The 16,662-nt window shown below is 38.0% G+C and overlaps 2 protein-coding genes across 3 annotated transcripts; one reads left to right on the plus strand and one right to left on the minus strand.

Moving 5' to 3' along the window:
- Positions 1 to 1,349: 1,349 nt before the first annotated feature.
- On the plus strand, positions 1,350 to 6,558 carry cldnd1b (claudin domain containing 1b). 2 transcript variants are annotated; one of them, XM_084715262.1, is made up of 5 exons: positions 1,350 to 1,469; positions 1,775 to 2,369; positions 3,102 to 3,209; positions 3,549 to 3,686; positions 5,065 to 6,558. In XM_084715262.1, the coding sequence occupies exons 2-5, from the start codon at positions 2,072 to 2,074 to the stop codon at positions 5,283 to 5,285; spliced, it is 765 nt and encodes a 254-aa protein (XP_084571388.1). In that variant the 5' UTR covers positions 1,350 to 1,469; positions 1,775 to 2,071; the 3' UTR covers positions 5,286 to 6,558. The 2 variants fall into 2 exon arrangements, with proteins under 2 accessions (XP_084571388.1, XP_084571389.1); XM_084715263.1 differs by having other exon boundaries at positions 1,368 to 1,469; positions 2,043 to 2,369.
- A 1,026-nt stretch (positions 6,559 to 7,584) lies between these two features.
- LOC146329882 (N-acyl-aromatic-L-amino acid amidohydrolase (carboxylate-forming) B-like) lies at positions 7,585 to 14,845 on the minus strand. Its single transcript, XM_084715264.1, has 7 exons — positions 14,600 to 14,845; positions 11,199 to 11,425; positions 10,859 to 11,051; positions 9,969 to 10,062; positions 9,762 to 9,869; positions 8,917 to 9,029; positions 7,585 to 7,943 (listed from the first exon to the last, which is right to left on the minus strand). Exons 2-7 carry the CDS (start codon positions 11,423 to 11,425, stop codon positions 7,749 to 7,751), a joined length of 930 nt encoding a protein of 309 aa, XP_084571390.1. The 5' UTR covers positions 14,600 to 14,845; the 3' UTR covers positions 7,585 to 7,748.
- Between the last annotated feature and the right edge of the window lie 1,817 nt (positions 14,846 to 16,662).

Raw genomic sequence — 16,662 nt, forward strand, 5'->3', positions numbered from 1 at the left:
CGACATCAGACGGGTTGCCTCTTCACTGCTGCTATTTTTTAACACTGAAAACACACACTAAAAAACAAAAACAAAAAAAAATCCAGAAACACAACCAGCACCTCGGTGGAGGCTGCTACTCCGACCTCAGACATGTCACCTCCTCAGGCCGTGTTTACATGTACCTTAAATTTTTATAGATACTGTTTCAAATACACATCTGCACTTGACTTAGGCCTGCACTTTTAGCTAGTTATTGAGCTGTTGATGTGAACTGAAAATAAAATGGACAACATCAGGGCTGCCTGAAATTGAAGACAAAGCACGTCATATGTCCCCTGGTGGCTGACTGCAGTACAGGTCATAAATCCAGCTGCTTCTCCAATGTTAGCATGAGTGAGATGAGCCAACCAAAACATCAAAATCAAGTCAAATAAAATTTCCCCGAAGATGGTTTCAATAATTTTAGGTAGCTCTTATCACACTGATGTATATTCACGTCTTCATTTTTCAGTTTGTACCATCGCTGTGATCTCGTCATCAAAAAAAAGTTCACTTTTCTTTTTTGGTCTGTAGCTGTACACTGAAAAAAATAACTAACTAACTAACTAACTAACTAACTAAATAAATAAATAAATAAATAAATAAAAAGGAAATTGAAAAAAAACAACTAAATTTCAAGGCAGCTATTTTCAATCACCTTTGGAGTTTTAAGTCAAACTCTTGGTTGGTTAGTAGTGATTGAACATAGTAAATTATTAACCATTATTCACTTTCGCTTCAAAGACTTTACTTAACAACTCTTCAGCGAGAGGTTATTGAAATATTTTACTTTTTAGTCCACTACATTTTATTGACTTTTTTAAGTTATTAGTTATTTTACAAATTCATTTTAAAATATTGTTTTTAGTTCTAGACTATTGGTTAGACAAAATAAACCTTGCAAAACTATTTTCAGAATTTTCACAGACCATTCAACTGATTCATGGAAAAAATAACAGATTAATCCATAATGAAAATAATCATTAATTGCAGTCGTATAATAATAATTCAAAATGTGATCTCAACCAGTAACGACAGTAAAATCCTGCTTTTATGTTAATAGTCTACTGATATGATTTTTTTTTTCCTGATATACATACATAGGTCTACTTTTTACTCAAGTAACATTTTCAAAGCAGGACTTTTATTTGTGAAAAGAGTATTTTTACAGTGTTGTATTTGTACTTATACTGAAATAAAGGATTTGAACGTTACTTCGTCCTCCACTGTAAACAGGATGAATGGGTGCGGGCTGGTGTGTAGTACACACTCTGAAGCAGAAGGTGGCGATAGTTCACTTATAACACTCCGGTTGCCAACTGCCGGTAAAAACGTGAGCAGACGAAGAAGAAAACTCGGTATCGTAGAAGAAGAGGGCGGGGGCCTGCCTGAAATGTAACAAGCAGAAGAAATAAGGCTAATAACTGGAATTATTATCCAGCGAAGAGGTAATAAAAACAACAAATCTGACTAAAATATTTACCGATAGTTGTCAGTTAAACCTGTCGATAGGTATACAGCCAGCTATAGCTGTATATGATTAGCGTTAGCTAGCTAGTAGAATGCTTACAGTTGAGGAAGCTGCCTTTGTTATTATTAGCCTAGCTGTATGAAACTGTTAGCTGTATATAGCTAAAACACGTTAAAGTTGTAATGTGTCGAGTTAAACAGCAGGTAAACAGAATGTAATATAGCACCTAACACTTGAATTGAGCTAAACATTAATCTGTGTGTTTCTCTGATTCTTTGGCAGGTCGTGAACACCTCTGTGTTTGGGACACTGGGCTTAAAATGCAGCACAGTATCAACATGATTGAATAGAGTACAATGTTGTGGTACTCTGACACAGACATACTGCCTGACAGTAGTACACAGACATGCCGTGGTGCCTAAACACCAAGAGGAAATATCATTTATAACCAAACAGCAACAACAAAAAAAGGCTGCAGTCGCCATCTCTCAGTGAAGCCAAACTTCAGCTGTATTTTTAATCAGAGAGCGGTTTCTCTTTCTAAACATAGGCTGAAAACTAGCTGTCTTCATCCAGACCATGGTAGACAACCGCTATGCCACAGCTCTGGTCATTGGCTCTGTGCTGAGCCTGCTGGCCACAGTGTACCTCTCTGTGGCCGTGGGAACCCAGCACTGGTACCAGTACAGCAGTCCACCAGCTAAACGTGAGGGGGGCAACGCCTCAGAGCCTCACGCTGACCTCAGAGATCAGTTCATCAATGGAGACTTTGATGAGAGGATCTACAGCAACAGCATGTTCCGCCTCAACGGCACCCTGGGACTATGGTGGAGGTGCATCCTGGTGCCCAGCGAGTCTCACTGGTTCAAAGAGCCAGGTATGACTTAATGTGCAAAATATTACATCTCTACAGCACAGTCTCTCTTCATTCATTTACTTCATTTAATTGCTGAATTAATTGCATATATTCAATCCTACACCATTAGGTAGATCTCATATTTTTGCACTGCTTTATTTTAAATTGTAGTTAAGATCACAAACTTTGAAATAAATATGTATGACTTCATTACAGGAAAGTGAATAAAATTATTGAGACGACATCTTGAATTTTCCATTTCAAAAAATGTGAAAACAATAAAGATTGATATAACACCAAATCAAGCAGATACAGAATATTCTGATTCAATGGGCCAGATGTGACTGATTTGCATTAAATACTTTTTTTTTTTTTTTTGACTGCCACACCAAAAATTGTGAATAAGGATTATGTTAGATAATCTTAATTTTCAGTATGTGTTCTGGTACTAGATTGGTTTTTGGTAGCTGAGATATTGCAACTGGTATTGGGATAGACTTAGTTAAATCAGTGTATCCATACCTGTGAGTCCAATATTGTCAAAAATCACTTCTGCTGACTCCACTGACAATAAAAGGAAAGGCTGTATCAGTATAAACGATAAAGGAAAATCTCTGATGGTAGACACATTTCTTCTGTCTCATGGTGAACTGTGTATCGTCATGCTTTCCAACCTTCCATCACATCCTATATATTCATTTAGTCATGACAGCTCAGTTGAGTTTGTGCTCACTTTCTTGTTTCTGACTTTAGATCCGAAGATGGAGACACAGTGTGTGAGCTTCACACTTCCTCAGCAGTTTAATCCAAAGTACAAATCCCAAGGAAACAGTAACGGTGACGAAGATCTGATGAGAACATGTGAGTCTGTAAAACTGCCCATACATACGTAATTGTTTGCAAAACTACTTAAAAATTGTCAAAAAATATTAAACAACAGACTTTTTCTTTTTTTCTGCTGTAAACATCAGCTGGAGAGAGAATTTTATGAACTAACATACTCAGCAGTCCCTCTTAAAGCTGATTGGTAAATTAGCAAATTTGTCAAAATCAGTCTAAAATTTTCTCTCCAACACATGCCTCAAATTGTTGTTTAGATTGTGATTTTCTTGCTCCTTTACTGTCCGGTGATGCATCATCCTTCTTTGAACATTAGATTATAAGAGCGTTTTTACTTAATGTTTTGTCTTTTATGTCCAGACTTGTGGAGGTGCCAGTTTCTCCTGCCTTTGGTGTCTCTGGCTTTAGTGTTCCTCAGCGGCCTTGTTGGCGTCTGCGCTTGCCTGTGCCGCAGCTTCACCCCCACCTTGGGTGTGGGCGTGCTTCACCTACTTGCAGGTAAGAATGCATGCACACAGAAATAAACGTAAAAATTGTATCTGCGATATTACCCATAGGCTTCTGAAGGGACATTTGGTTTTAAGTTTAATGCATACCACCGTCTTGGCAATTAAAGCAAATTGACGAATGTCACTTGATGCCAGTAACACAAAGATGTGGTGATCAGAAGAGCAAATGTGTTACATGGTTTGATTTTTCTGGAGGGATGATCTGCGTTGGAACCTGACTCACTGATCATGATGATATAGGTGTGTGAACATACAGAGGAAATAACTGCTGTGGGTGTTTGTTCACATGCCATAAACCACTAGAGCTGCATGATTAAGTCTGATTATTTTCAGCAGTGTTAAGATTCCGATTATTTATCATGATAATTTATTATTTTGGGGGACAGAATTTCAGTGCACTTTCTCATAGAATAAACAGAGCACTGGTTTCACTTCCATGTTATCCTACATTCTTGCAGATGTACAAATATGTGCTTTCACATCCATACTGTTTTACATTCATATGATGATGTGCAGTACAGCATCGCTGTTATGGATGTCTGATTTGATGCTGAAAAAGAATGGGGATTCAGTGAGGTAATGCAGACAATGTTATTCTTCTCTGGTTTCATGAAGTTTTTGTGTTGCTTTGTAGCGGAAACACAAGTCTTACTCTTTGCATGTGATTTGTTGGTACTAACATCACTTGCCCTAAATCATTGTCTCTCAGTGAGCTCATACACATCCTGACTCATCTCGTATTTTTATCATTCTAGTTATTAGTTATTGTCTAAAGCAGTGAGAGGAGGCCTCCCCAGAGAGGCTCCAAACAGTTTTAGTGGAGGCTCAGTGAATGGAAGTGAAAAAGTAGTACACTAGTTATTACATTAGTTATTAAGAGTAGATCACCTAATTGTGTGTGACTGGGTGAAAGAGTTACCTCTGTACAGAAGTTTTGGTTGGATTTAGCTGTTTTTCACACTTTTGCTCATTTAGAAACCACTAAATGCCTTAGGACCGACCTTTTCTATGTATTTGGTGTAATCTGAAGTCATCAAACAACAATATTAAGCTATATTGACCCAATTGTTAAGTGTCGTTGGGATCAAATTGATCCTATTGAGGAATTGAGGGAAACTAAGCAATTGAAATAAGGAGTATGCATTTTTCCAAGGTATGCCTGAGGGGAGGCCCACAGTCTCAGACGTGAAAACCCCTGATCCAAATGATTGTTTCATTCATTTAATACATGGGCATTGCTAATGTTAGATTTCTTAAAAGTGTAATTATATCTCCTGACGTCAGCAGGGATCTTTATTGATTGTGGTAAATACTAAATAATTAATTATTTTCAGTGAAGATCTTCATGTCTCTCCTGTACTCACCAGGTCTATGCTCTCTGGGCACCGTCTGCTGCTTCCTGGCCGGAGTGGACTTGCTCCACCAGTATTCCCCACCACCAGAGGGGGTGGAGGGCTCGCTGGGTTGGTCCCTCTACCTCGCCCTCATCTCCTTCCCTCTGCAGATGATGGCAGCTGCCTTGTTCCTGTGGGCGGCCAGGAGTCACCGCAAAAACTACACCCGCATGACTGCTTACAGAGTCGCCTAAAAGAAAGACTGCCACGACAGCTTACCTGCAAACAGCCTACTCGTTGGAGGACATTTAAGAAAAGGTTTCTAACTCGGAAAGGATGGAAATTGAATGAAGTGACTGAACGGGATGTAACTTTCACCTCTTCTGTAACTATCTTTAAATAGAAAAACACAGTTATATGGTATCACACACCTAAAAGCAGGAATAAACTGAACCAGTTTGCAGCTAATCATCATAAGTGCTCATAAATAGGGGTTTAATATCTTTATGTTCTGTTATTTCATCTTTGTTCTTATCATCTCTTAAAAAGCATGTTCTTTAATGTATGTTAACACCCTGATATTATGGATGATTTTTTTTTTCTGGTGTTAACTGTGTTTGCGTGCACTAATTTAATGCCTTGTTTTCAGTTGCCATTTGCTTCTAAAGCTGCTCACCACATTGACCTTAAATCGGTTATAGATTACAAACTTGCACTGTCACCAATTTCAGATCTGCAGTTATCAAAGCCAGGGGAGCTCTCTCTGTTAGTGCATGAAAAATATTACACAAGCCTTTTTTTAGTTTTTTTTTTTTTTTATTTGCCTTTGCTGTGCATGCCTTTTAAGCTGACATTTCTGTCATCTGTGGTAATTGTTGATTTCAGTCTGTGGTATGTGTTGACTAAATGTCAGTAAATGTCAGTCACTAAAAATGTAACCACTCATTTCCCCATTGTAACCTGCATCTGTAGATCTAATATTTATCAACACAAGCTGAATTGATTTGATGCCACTTGAGCAAAACTGTGACCTCTTTGTAACATTTAAATTCAAATGTTTCAGCCCCAAATTATTACCACTGTGCTGTCATTTTACATGTGCAGAAAAGTTTCACTGTTGTAAGATACTTAAAATGTTTTTCTAATAATCCAGCTGACTGGTTTGACAGCCAAGGAGGAGTTTTTATCAATTAAAGGCTCGTAAATGTTTGTTTGTGATCTCCACAGTCAGAGTATTTTGAATAACAATTGAATTTGCAATGACGTCCTGTATAAGTGAAAATCATCATTAATCCATGTCTTTACATGTCACGTTTATGTGGAAAGTGGATTAATTTTGTTGTGTCAAATTCCAAAGTGACTCATCTCTCATCACCAGAATACAAATTGTGATGTTTTTGTGTCACAATGTTTTGTTACACGTCTGATGTGTATACTCTCTGGCTTTTGTAAATGTTTTTATGTGTTCTGACTGAAGCACACTGTACTTGTTTCTGTATCAGTAAATTTGACATCTGCCTTTCTGTAGTTTGTGTTTTTTGTGTGATCTTTTGCTATAAAATTGAGACCATATTTTTCACCACATTAGCAATGTGGTGCCAGTGATGGCAATGCAAAACTTGACTTTGTGACCATGTATTTGCAAAACTAATAACTAAATTATGACTAAACTCTTCCAGGCATTTGTGATGCAGAGATGCCATGGGATTTTCAAAATAAAGGCAAATCTTGAGCAGGTCATTAATGTGAAATAAACCCCACCAAGGTGATGCAGGATATTATATCACAATAATGATCTGCTCACTGTACATTTTCATTGTTTATTACATAGTTACTTAATCTGTTACTGTTACTGAATCTATTGCTCCTCCAGAGTCAATGATCAGAACTGTGTCCATAGCAACAGTCTGTTCTTCACGGTAACGGTCTGTTATACAGAAATAACAGACTTTAGAATGTTGTAATTGACCAATCAGAATCAAGTATTTATGCCGTGTAATAAAATATGATAAATAATATATTGTCATAAGAAGAAAAGTTTCTTTCATTAGTCAGTTTTAAATCACTCAGATGTGACAAAGACAATGGCATTCTATTGTAAATTAAACTAAACTACAAATAAGCCCAACTAAAATGAAGGCTTTTAATATACCTTTTCACCACTTGTCTGTCTAAAGAGTGCTTTGAAAACATTTCTTTGACTGACTTCCGCATTTTTTTAGCGACCAAACACCTTTTGTAAATTTTACCATATAAAGATCAAAGTCAAAACAAAAGTTCAGATTGATTCACATTTCAATTTATTCAAACATGGTGTTTTGCATTATTGCCACAGTGAAAAATAAAATAAAATAAATGAAAATAAAAAGAATAAAATAATACCAATGTTCAAGTTTAGTTAATATACAGAGGGTGGAGGATTAAAACTCCACCACCTGTGCAGTATTGTTCTAAGTACAAAAACAACTCTGGTAGACACAAGCCTGTTGTTAAGCCTCACAGAAGCAGAGCTGTTGCAGAGCTGCTGTAGTGAACTGCTTTAGGCCTACAGTATGAGGACGTAATCATTTTATTGTGTCATTCATTGCATTCAAACTTGTGCTTTTACTCATTTGAGGTGATTAAAACATGATTAGAAACGTAGTGTACACATTTTCCAGTCTTTATAGATTCAGGATCCCCACAGTGTATCTTGATCTCATCCCATCTCTGCGCTCTCAGTCCTTCTTCACACTAATGGACGGGAAGGTCAGAGTGACCTTCTTGCCTAAATGGAAGGCAATCTTCTTCTCATAGTAGGCACATTCATTTATAAAGAAAGGGTAGAGTTCTTCTCCCTCATACTTAACCGTTTCACCGGAAAATGTCAGGAACATGGGGTCGCCTGGTTGGAGAGGCTTGAAGTCATTATCCTGGAGAGAGAGAATACCAACAGGTGAGTCATTATGCAGCAGGACAGCTTTTGTTGTTTGAGGTCCTTGCTTCATCGATTTGAAGCATGTAAATTTAAATGTGCAGATAGAAATATCACGTGAAGCATTGTTTAAAGAAATACTTTGCCTGTTCACTTTCTGGTCTAGTGTTAAACCTGCAACAATTGAGTTTTGGCTGCTTGGGGGCACCATAAACAAGTTGTGAACAAAATAATGGGCAAATAATAACTTTTCAAGTTGCTGTGTTGAACTTTTTAGCTAACATTTGCTTATTAACACATACGGAGCAACATGAGCATTAATTCAGGGTTGTGTTTCTGTCCATCTGGCAAATGCAAGTCAAATACTCACTTGCTCCTTGTAACTCTGTTTTTGGTCTCTACTGACTCCTGAGGGAAATAATATCTGGCTCATGAGCTGCTAAATGCTAAACTATGTTCACCGGTTACAGTCGCAAACTGTGTCTAACTGGTTGAACTCTGGAGTTTCATTGTAATCAACAGCAAATATTAATAACAGAACTGAGGACATGCACACACACACACACACACACACACACACACACACACACACATGCTGTTCCCAGCAGCAGGATCAGGCAATCATCAGTCCCTGACAATTTTTGTGCCACTGTAATAACGGGTTGCATACGCTTCTGGTTGTTGATTAACACATTTTCTTGTGGGTTTGGCGGTGCAGATTAGCTCTTGTTATGGGTCAGGTGAGTGTTGAAAATACCTCACCCATGCATAATTTACCAAAACAAAAGCTAAAAAGAAAGAAAGAAAGAAAGAAATAACAATAAATGTGCAGATGGACTGCTAAACAATGAGCTGCAGATTTGAGTAATCATTCTCCATAGCCTCGGTTTATCACTACTTATGTGCCATTGATTATAGCCACTTAAAGTGAGGACTTTTGTGTGCATGTATCTTTCCCAGATGTCCTGTACCTGCAGCTGGGGGTGTATGGCGGCTGTAATCTCATTGGTCGAAGGATCCCTCGGGTAGTCTATACTCTTCAACTGAGTGTATGCTTCCACTTCACCTCCTTCAAACATTGTTCCTGTTGGCAAAGGACAGCATCAGTAATGATTCTGTGTGTTCCAGGGTCTCACAGTTACAGAGGTCAATTTAAAAGTTCAACCAAATTAAAATATATATATATGTATATATATATATATATATATATATATATATATATATATATATATATATATATATATATATATATCAATTATTCCTAGTGCTATCTTAAGATGCAGATAGTTAATAAAAAAAATCAAACCATCTCTGTGCCTAGATTTTGGTAGAGATATGTAGTTACAAAAAACTTTTTTTTGTTAAACGTTTCAAACTAGAGTTGCAAATTTCTGTGAACAAACACCAGGGCAAAATTTCCATTCCAAAACTAACACCTGCTGTCCACATTCACGTGGACACGCACAATGTCTGAACCTGGTGTGACAGTGTGCAAACGGCATGTCGGGTCGTTTGGATTGCGTCAGACGGGAAATATGGAGGCATTTTATGGTTTCTTTCCATTAGTTTTTTATGTTTGGAAGTTGGTCACCATTAACTAACATTGTTTGGAAGATTCTGCAGCGCTGTTTTCCTGCAGTGTTTTGGATGAACTATCCCTCTAAAGCATTCAAAAGTTTGTTGATCTGACCCACAGGGGGGAACTGTTCCAATCTAATCCAGGGCCAAGAACATCAAAACCTTGAGTCTTGAAAGTGAGAAAGCATGTTTGGATTTTTTTGATCTGAACCCCTGGGTGTCAGTTGTTGTTTCTTACCAGAGTTGAATCCCTGCAGCCATTCTATTATGAGATCCACAGCCTCTTTCGCCATGGTGAAGACATCTGCTCTGAGCACACCAGTGGGTTGCGGACCGACTTCTATTGCTGCAGAGGATAAGAGAAACAAGTTCAACAGCCTACACTTTAATCAATTCAGTGATTCAGAAACAATCTCTTTATCTTTGGGCAGGTGCAGAAACTTACAGAGGCCATGTTTTCCAACTGATTCAAGGGAATAGGCCTCAGAAATGGGAATATTCAGCTGGATTGCTCTCACAGGCGTATGGGTCATCTTGGTCTAAAAAATAAATAAATCAACTATTTACAGCTGTTGCATGCAGTACAACCCAGTGAGCCTTACATGTACAGCTTTATCCTTGTATTTAACTATAGATTCATATTTTATTGACATGAGACCATGATTACATGATATGGAGAACAAACAACATACAGTTTATAGGAAAAATTCTAAACGTAGATTACTTGAACAGAGGCTAAAAAAATGGTTGGTCAGTTTGGTCAAAAATAAAATATCTCAACAACACCTGGATAGATTGTCATGAAATTTTGAGCAGATATTTTCAGTCCCCAGAGAATGAATCCTAATCACTTTTCATCTATTAACAAATATCAGCGCAAATTTTTCATTACAAAACAGACACCAGCTGTACTTTGTTGCAAATGTTAGTATGCTAATTCACAAAACTAAAATGGTGAGCCTGGTGAGCACTATACCTGCTTAATGTCGGCATGTTCTTCACTTCATTCCAATAGTTTCAGATGCTCTGATTCCTTGACTTTGCTAACTCCAAATACACTGTCTGTAACATCTCTTTTCATGCAGCCATGAACATAAAAATTTACATTATTTGGACATTTTGTCATAACTAGAATAGTCTCCCTGTTGCATGCACATACAATGCATTATTTTCAGTCAAATTAAATATATTTAAAGATTATGAGAGCTGCCGTTCCAGCATTTTACATTCTCTACATTTGTTGTATTAAATCTTTGGCATCATTACAATCCAGGTCGATGAAGGCAGATCGTAACCTTTAAGATATTTACACGGATGACTTTGTGAAGCTCTTACCTGTATGTATTTGTAAATGTGCAGGGTGATCCAGTCTACAGAGTAAAAGATGAGGCACATGCCCATGTTGGAAGTGGTGTTGTGGAGATCACAGACCAGATCCATAGCCTCATCGCTTCCTTTAGGCCCAAGCTGAGCATTCAGTTCTTTGGCTCGCCTCAACTCATACAGTGTAGAGTCAGTTGTGGGGTCACTGGAAGCCAGCAGACATATTAAATGGTTTTCTTATGCATGCACACACATTTGTAATTGTTTTCAGTTTTATTTTGCTGTTACAAGACAGACATATTGATCAGAGACTACGTTAAAATGTTGGCACATATTTTCTTATTCAACTTACCTTAACAGGGCACTTGTGAAACAGCGATTGAGATCTTTTTCTATGTATCTTCTGCAGGCATCCACAGCCCGTGGGTTTGACAGGATGGTGGTTATAGAGAGAGACCCAGACTCATCTCTCTTCTGTTTCTGCATTTCTTTCACCATGTACACCCCTGTCATCTCATTTCCATGTGTGCCGCCACAAATGGCAACACGGGACAGTGGTGGAAAAGAGACGTACTCCATCTGTGAATTCGTAGAAAGTGCTTGTTAGACAGGTGTCCTGTCTTATTTATCCCTCTGTCTGACCTATCAGCAAGGCAACGAGCTTAAAAGTTTAAGGTAAACATTTGTGAACTCTGCCAAAACCTGTTTAAAATGTAAACATGCTATACATAAACCAGAGAGACGAGATTAACCTGTGACCGGATGGTGACATGAGTTTCAGCCTGTGGTCACACACTGGGGTGAAAAGTGCAAAAGCAACACTGGATGGAGGTCAGTGAGCCATTTGATTTAATAAGTGATTAAACCTGTCCTAGTTGCTTTGAAGGAAATTCCTGTAGCTATGTTAACCACAAAATAAACACTGTGTGCAAATGTAAAAACATGACATGAATTTTGGAAATTTGTCTTCCTTCAATACATCTTGACTTTTGGCCCGTATAACGCCGTGGAGTTATTAGAAATGTTTGAATCACACAGAAACTCTGCTCAGCATCCTCCATCAGCTGTTCCCTGGTGAGTGGGTGGCTCAGTGCTTGTAGCTTAAAAATATATGTTTATTGTCTCTGTTGCTGGTCTTTACTAAGGGTTGGTCTACCTGCTGAAGTAGTAAATGCCATCATAACGTTACTTATAAAGGTCAAAGGTCTGTTATTTCTGAATAACAGGCCATTGTTATGCTTGCAGGTCTGAATAATAAGCAGGGTTGTGTGTAGTGAGTGGGTCATTATTGCAAAATGCCACTGCTTCATGGGGTTTATTTCACTGATTGATTGAGCAGATGATTGCTTCAACACAACAACTGATCATTAACCAATGTCCTTCCTAGTTCAGTAAATGTGGTAACAATGTGGTACAACGTTTAGCTTTGGGTGGTGTAACTCAAGGAGAAGTGCAGATAACAAACTATCCAGTTTGTTTCTCAGTGGAACTTGTGAACCTTGAGTTTTTCTTATGGTTGTACAATCCACAAGACAATCACTGACAGGGGTGAAGGTCTTTAATTTGTTGCTGCATAAGCACAGCAGCCTAAGTTGTGAGTGAGCAAACACGAGAGAGAAGAAAAACAACCTTACAAAAAGTCCTTTAAAAGCTGCTGCATTATGACATTTGTTTTGTCCTTTTTTTTCACTTATTCCTTTAGTAATCACAGCTGTTTCTCTGCAACTTTCCTGCCATGCATTAATGGTAATTTCAGTAAAACACTTCCAGAGCTGCATGTGGCTGTATGTGGTTGGCATCATCTCCAAACTGAAGCAGCCGCTTGCAAAAATACTGCACAGCTTTCCTCTTACAATCAAAACACAACATTTACATAGAAAAGCATTCAGATAATTTTAGTGGCAAACCATTTTCCCCTGTTTCAAGTCCTTTTGTTATATTTTAATGGTATTGTTTGTGAATACTGTGGGTGAGTATATAACTGAGTTGTGAATGTACTGTAAATTGTAGCTGTAGTTTAGTTCTTGAATCAATTTGAAGCAGTAAATGGAAAACACATTTGACATTTCTGATTTGAATTTAAGATGCAGTAAGTGATTCTGGAGAAAGATTTGTTGAGCAACCTGCGAATGAGCTGCCAATCTCAACTGAAAAACGCACGTCTATAGGTTGACTGTCCAAGTGGTTAGGCGGTAACCTCTAGTGGGCGTAGTAAGTATGACAGAATAACTATAAAGAACAAGAAAGTCAGCTCTATCACATGAAGCTCAGGTCCATGCAGTTCAGGTCCAGTGAACACTGGTAATCTCCATCAGTCCGTGTTAGAATGAGACTCAACAATCAACTGTCCTTCTCCAGAATCGCTTACCGCACCGACCTGTGATTGGCCAGAGTCCATCACAGGTTAAATGTTTAAAAGAGCAGAAGTCATGGTTTTCTTTCAGACCATTTTAATTACAATATGCTCAAAGGTAAATATGAAATATAAGACCAGTAACACCAAAAAATAAAGTGCCTCCCTCCCCTCAGAGTTTCAGTTCATATTAAACCTCATGTTTTGCTTATCAACTATACCTGAATGACAACTTTTGAGAAAATAAACTAAAATCTTGCTTTTATTAATGAGTGTGTTGTTTGTTCTCTTCATTGTTTAGGGAACAACTTACTGATGAGGAAAAAGTTAACTGATCTCCCAGGAGAGGGAACTCTATGTCACAGCAGGTCAAACAATAATAATAAAAATACTAAAATGTTAACATACATTATATTTCTTTTCCTGGATTTAGCCAGTGAGTTTAGGTTACTAAAGAAGTTCTCATCCTGATGAAAGCTGATAACCTTTAAAGAGTTATCAATGTATTTGTGTCTTCTCCCTCTGATATTATTGCAGTTTAGGGTCTTAAAAGTTCAGAAAAATAGGGCAGACCTGAAATATTAGTGGTTTTGAAAGCGGTGACATGTATCATAAAGTCTGTATTTATTGGGAAACCAGAATCCAGAATTAAATAATTTATTTTCGTAGTTTTAGTCAAGACTGGCAGCTACATTGTAAAAATGTTGGTGTCCTGAAAGGACCTCTTAAATCCCTCTTCTTAACACTGCTGTTTCTGTCACACTCTAATTTGATGCCAAGTTTCAGTTAAGTTAACAACTGACTAACTGACTAATAACTAACTGTTATTGCTTAAAAAGGCTTAACAGGGGGACTGCAATCTTTAAAATGTAGTATGAGTGCTTGACGGTGTGCACAAAGTTTACTGCATTTCTGATAAACTTTCCGTTACTTGATGGATACTTTCCATCAAAAATGATGTGTTGCACAGTTCCATTTTATGCATTATGCATGGTGTGCATCAGGCAACACTCAAGGCAGAAAAAAAACAGGCATTAAAAAGAGGAATGACTGTGTATCCTGCAAAACGGGCACTTTTAGAGGGAAGAAACATATAAGTATTTTTTTAGAAATTGAGACCGTCTCAGACACAGCAGGCTGCCTTAATAGAGTTATAATAACACCCATAAAGAAACAAAAATACATAAGCACAGATAAACAAAATGATCATGAAAACGGTGTATTTTTCAAGCCCAGCCGAATGCCCTGTCTGTTCCTTGCACAGGAAAAGTGCAGGTCTGCACTGTAAAAGTTACACGATCAGCTCAGGGAGAAAAACATTAACATGTGCATTAACATCAACAATAACAATGTGCATGAAAACACATGCAAGTCACAGTCTTAACAGCTGCATGTCTTACCTTTCTGTCAGAAAATTCAGCCCTGCTTGACTCACTGAACTCCAGCAACCTTTGAACTTTGAGATAAGTCGTATCAGGACGCACTGCTGTCCTGATACTGAGTATTTCATAACCTACACGCAAAGCAATGCAGGAACAGGCTACTTTCTAGTCGCAGCCATTAACTGTTCACATGCACAAGCATGAATGAACAAGTTGAAAACAAACAGGTCCACACAAACATACAGGCTGCTTCGATTTACAGCCGGCCCTCCTACTTCCTTGGGTTTCTTTCCCCTTCCTGCGGCCCTCCTCCTCTTTATGTTCTTCAGATCAAATTTCAAGCAGTTAGACATTTTGTGATGTAACAGGAACTGTGGACTTGCTCTGTGTTATTTTCTACCAGCAGGAGCCGCTCCTCAACTTTGAGCTACCACAACAACAACAACAAGACTACTGGTAGAGATAATTATATGCAACCCATACTAACTTATGCTATAGAACAACTTTGAAGTTTTAAAGGACTCCAGTCAGCATCTTTAAAAACCTTAAGGGACAGTTCACCCCAAAATCAGAAACACATATTCCCCCCTTGGCCTGTAGTGCTATTTATTCACCTAGATTGTTTTGGAGCGAGTTGCAAAGTTTTGGAGATATCAGCCGTACAGATGTCTGCCATCTCTCCAATATAATGGAATTAAATTGTACTGGTGGCAAAAAATGCATTTGAAAACTTCAAACCCAGTGTCTCTGGTTGGGGTGAACTGTCCCTTTAAGTTCTCTGTCAATACAAATATGTTACTTGTTGCGTCCATGTGAAATTACAACTGTCATATGGTGAAAATACTTTTTGAAAAGTGGAGGTAGAAAAGGAAAGGAGATGGTGAAACTGCCTGCTTCTCCCTCTGCCCGTCTTTTCTTATTTTGCTGTACTCGGGACATTTCGGGGCGTCAGCCTCTGGGCAGTGGTGTGCAGCACCCAGTCTATAACAGCACGGAAGTTGTGAGGTCAGGAAATGTGGTGACCAGGTTTTATCACTGTCTCCGTCTTTCGCCCGTCTGTGTCATGAGCTGCAGGTCTGAGTGTGTCTGTTTGACTGAGGGCGGGGCTAATCTACACACACACACACACTCGCATGCACACATGGGCAGAGCACAACAGACAAGATGACGCATTTGTTTTGGCTGCACATGAAACTCAGCAATGTGACACTTTTCCACAGGGTTCTGCAGAGGCGTGGCCGCGCTTATTTGCTCATGTGTCACATTTTGACACTGTGATTACAAACAAAGTATTTACAGAAAAGTGTGGCTTAGTTTTACCTCTGCAAGAACCTCACAATTGTTTATGTTTACATTTATATTATATCATATATTATATTTATATTTATTTCTGTTCGTTTCTTCTTGAATTAATACTCATATTAGATTAAAATGTATTGTATGCTAAATAAATATTTTATAGCCTATATAAGTCCAGCTGAGATTGGACACCTCTTTTGTAAGGGACACCTGGCCAAAATAAAACAAAAACAAAACAAAAAGCCAAAAAATGAAACAAAAGAATATAAACATATAGCTTCTTTTCTTTCTTGGTGCTCAATCTTTAATGCCAGCTATTACATGTATATTCATTTACATGAATCAACATATTTTCACCTTACTTACCTATTTTACTCATCTTTCAGGATCTGGTTCTCTGGCTCTCAGCCTTTTTTGCTTGTGAACTAAACAAGAACTAAACTTTTGCCCACCTGTAGATCAACAGGTGAGACTTCTGCACACTGTCTTCTTCACTTGTAATCAGGGAATCAGGGATATTTAATTAATAACAATGTTTTGGTTATTTAAAATAAACTGATGAGGTCTGTGTCCCAATACGTTGTTATTAATTAAATATCTCTAATTGTAAGTGAAGAAAACAGCTTGTGATCTGTTAAAATAGGGCAGTGTCCACAAGTGAGTCCTTCTTACAGGTGTATGTATGAACCACAAGTTTCCACCTCTAAACTTTTAATGTTTGAGGCTTTAACAAGTAAAACTAACCAATATTTTGCATAAAAGTAAATATTATAGATCGGCCA

The sequence above is a fragment of the Lutjanus erythropterus genome, chromosome 3, assembly GCF_056507025.1.
Source record: "Lutjanus erythropterus isolate fLutEry1 chromosome 3, fLutEry1.hap2, whole genome shotgun sequence".
Classification (NCBI taxonomy): domain Eukaryota; kingdom Metazoa; phylum Chordata; class Actinopteri; order Lutjaniformes; family Lutjanidae; genus Lutjanus; species Lutjanus erythropterus.

Coding starts and splice junctions, on each gene's coding strand:
- LOC146329882 (XM_084715264.1), bottom strand. CDS start 11,425: ATGGAGTACGTCTCTTTTCCACCACTGTCCCGTGTTGCCATTTGTGGC. Junction 9,030..9,761: donor GCTGCAGGGATTCAACTCTG/GTAAGAAACAAC, acceptor CTTTGCCAACAG/GAACAATGTTTGAAGGAGGT. Junction 7,944..8,916: donor CCATACACCCCCAGCTGCAG/GTACAGGACATC, acceptor CTCTCTCTCCAG/GATAATGACTTCAAGCCTCT.
- cldnd1b (XM_084715262.1), top strand. CDS start 2,072: ATGGTAGACAACCGCTATGCCACAGCTCTGGTCATTGGCTCTGTGCTG. Junction 2,370..3,101: donor TCACTGGTTCAAAGAGCCAG/GTATGACTTAAT, acceptor TTCTGACTTTAG/ATCCGAAGATGGAGACACAG. Junction 3,210..3,548: donor CGAAGATCTGATGAGAACAT/GTGAGTCTGTAA, acceptor TTTTATGTCCAG/ACTTGTGGAGGTGCCAGTTT.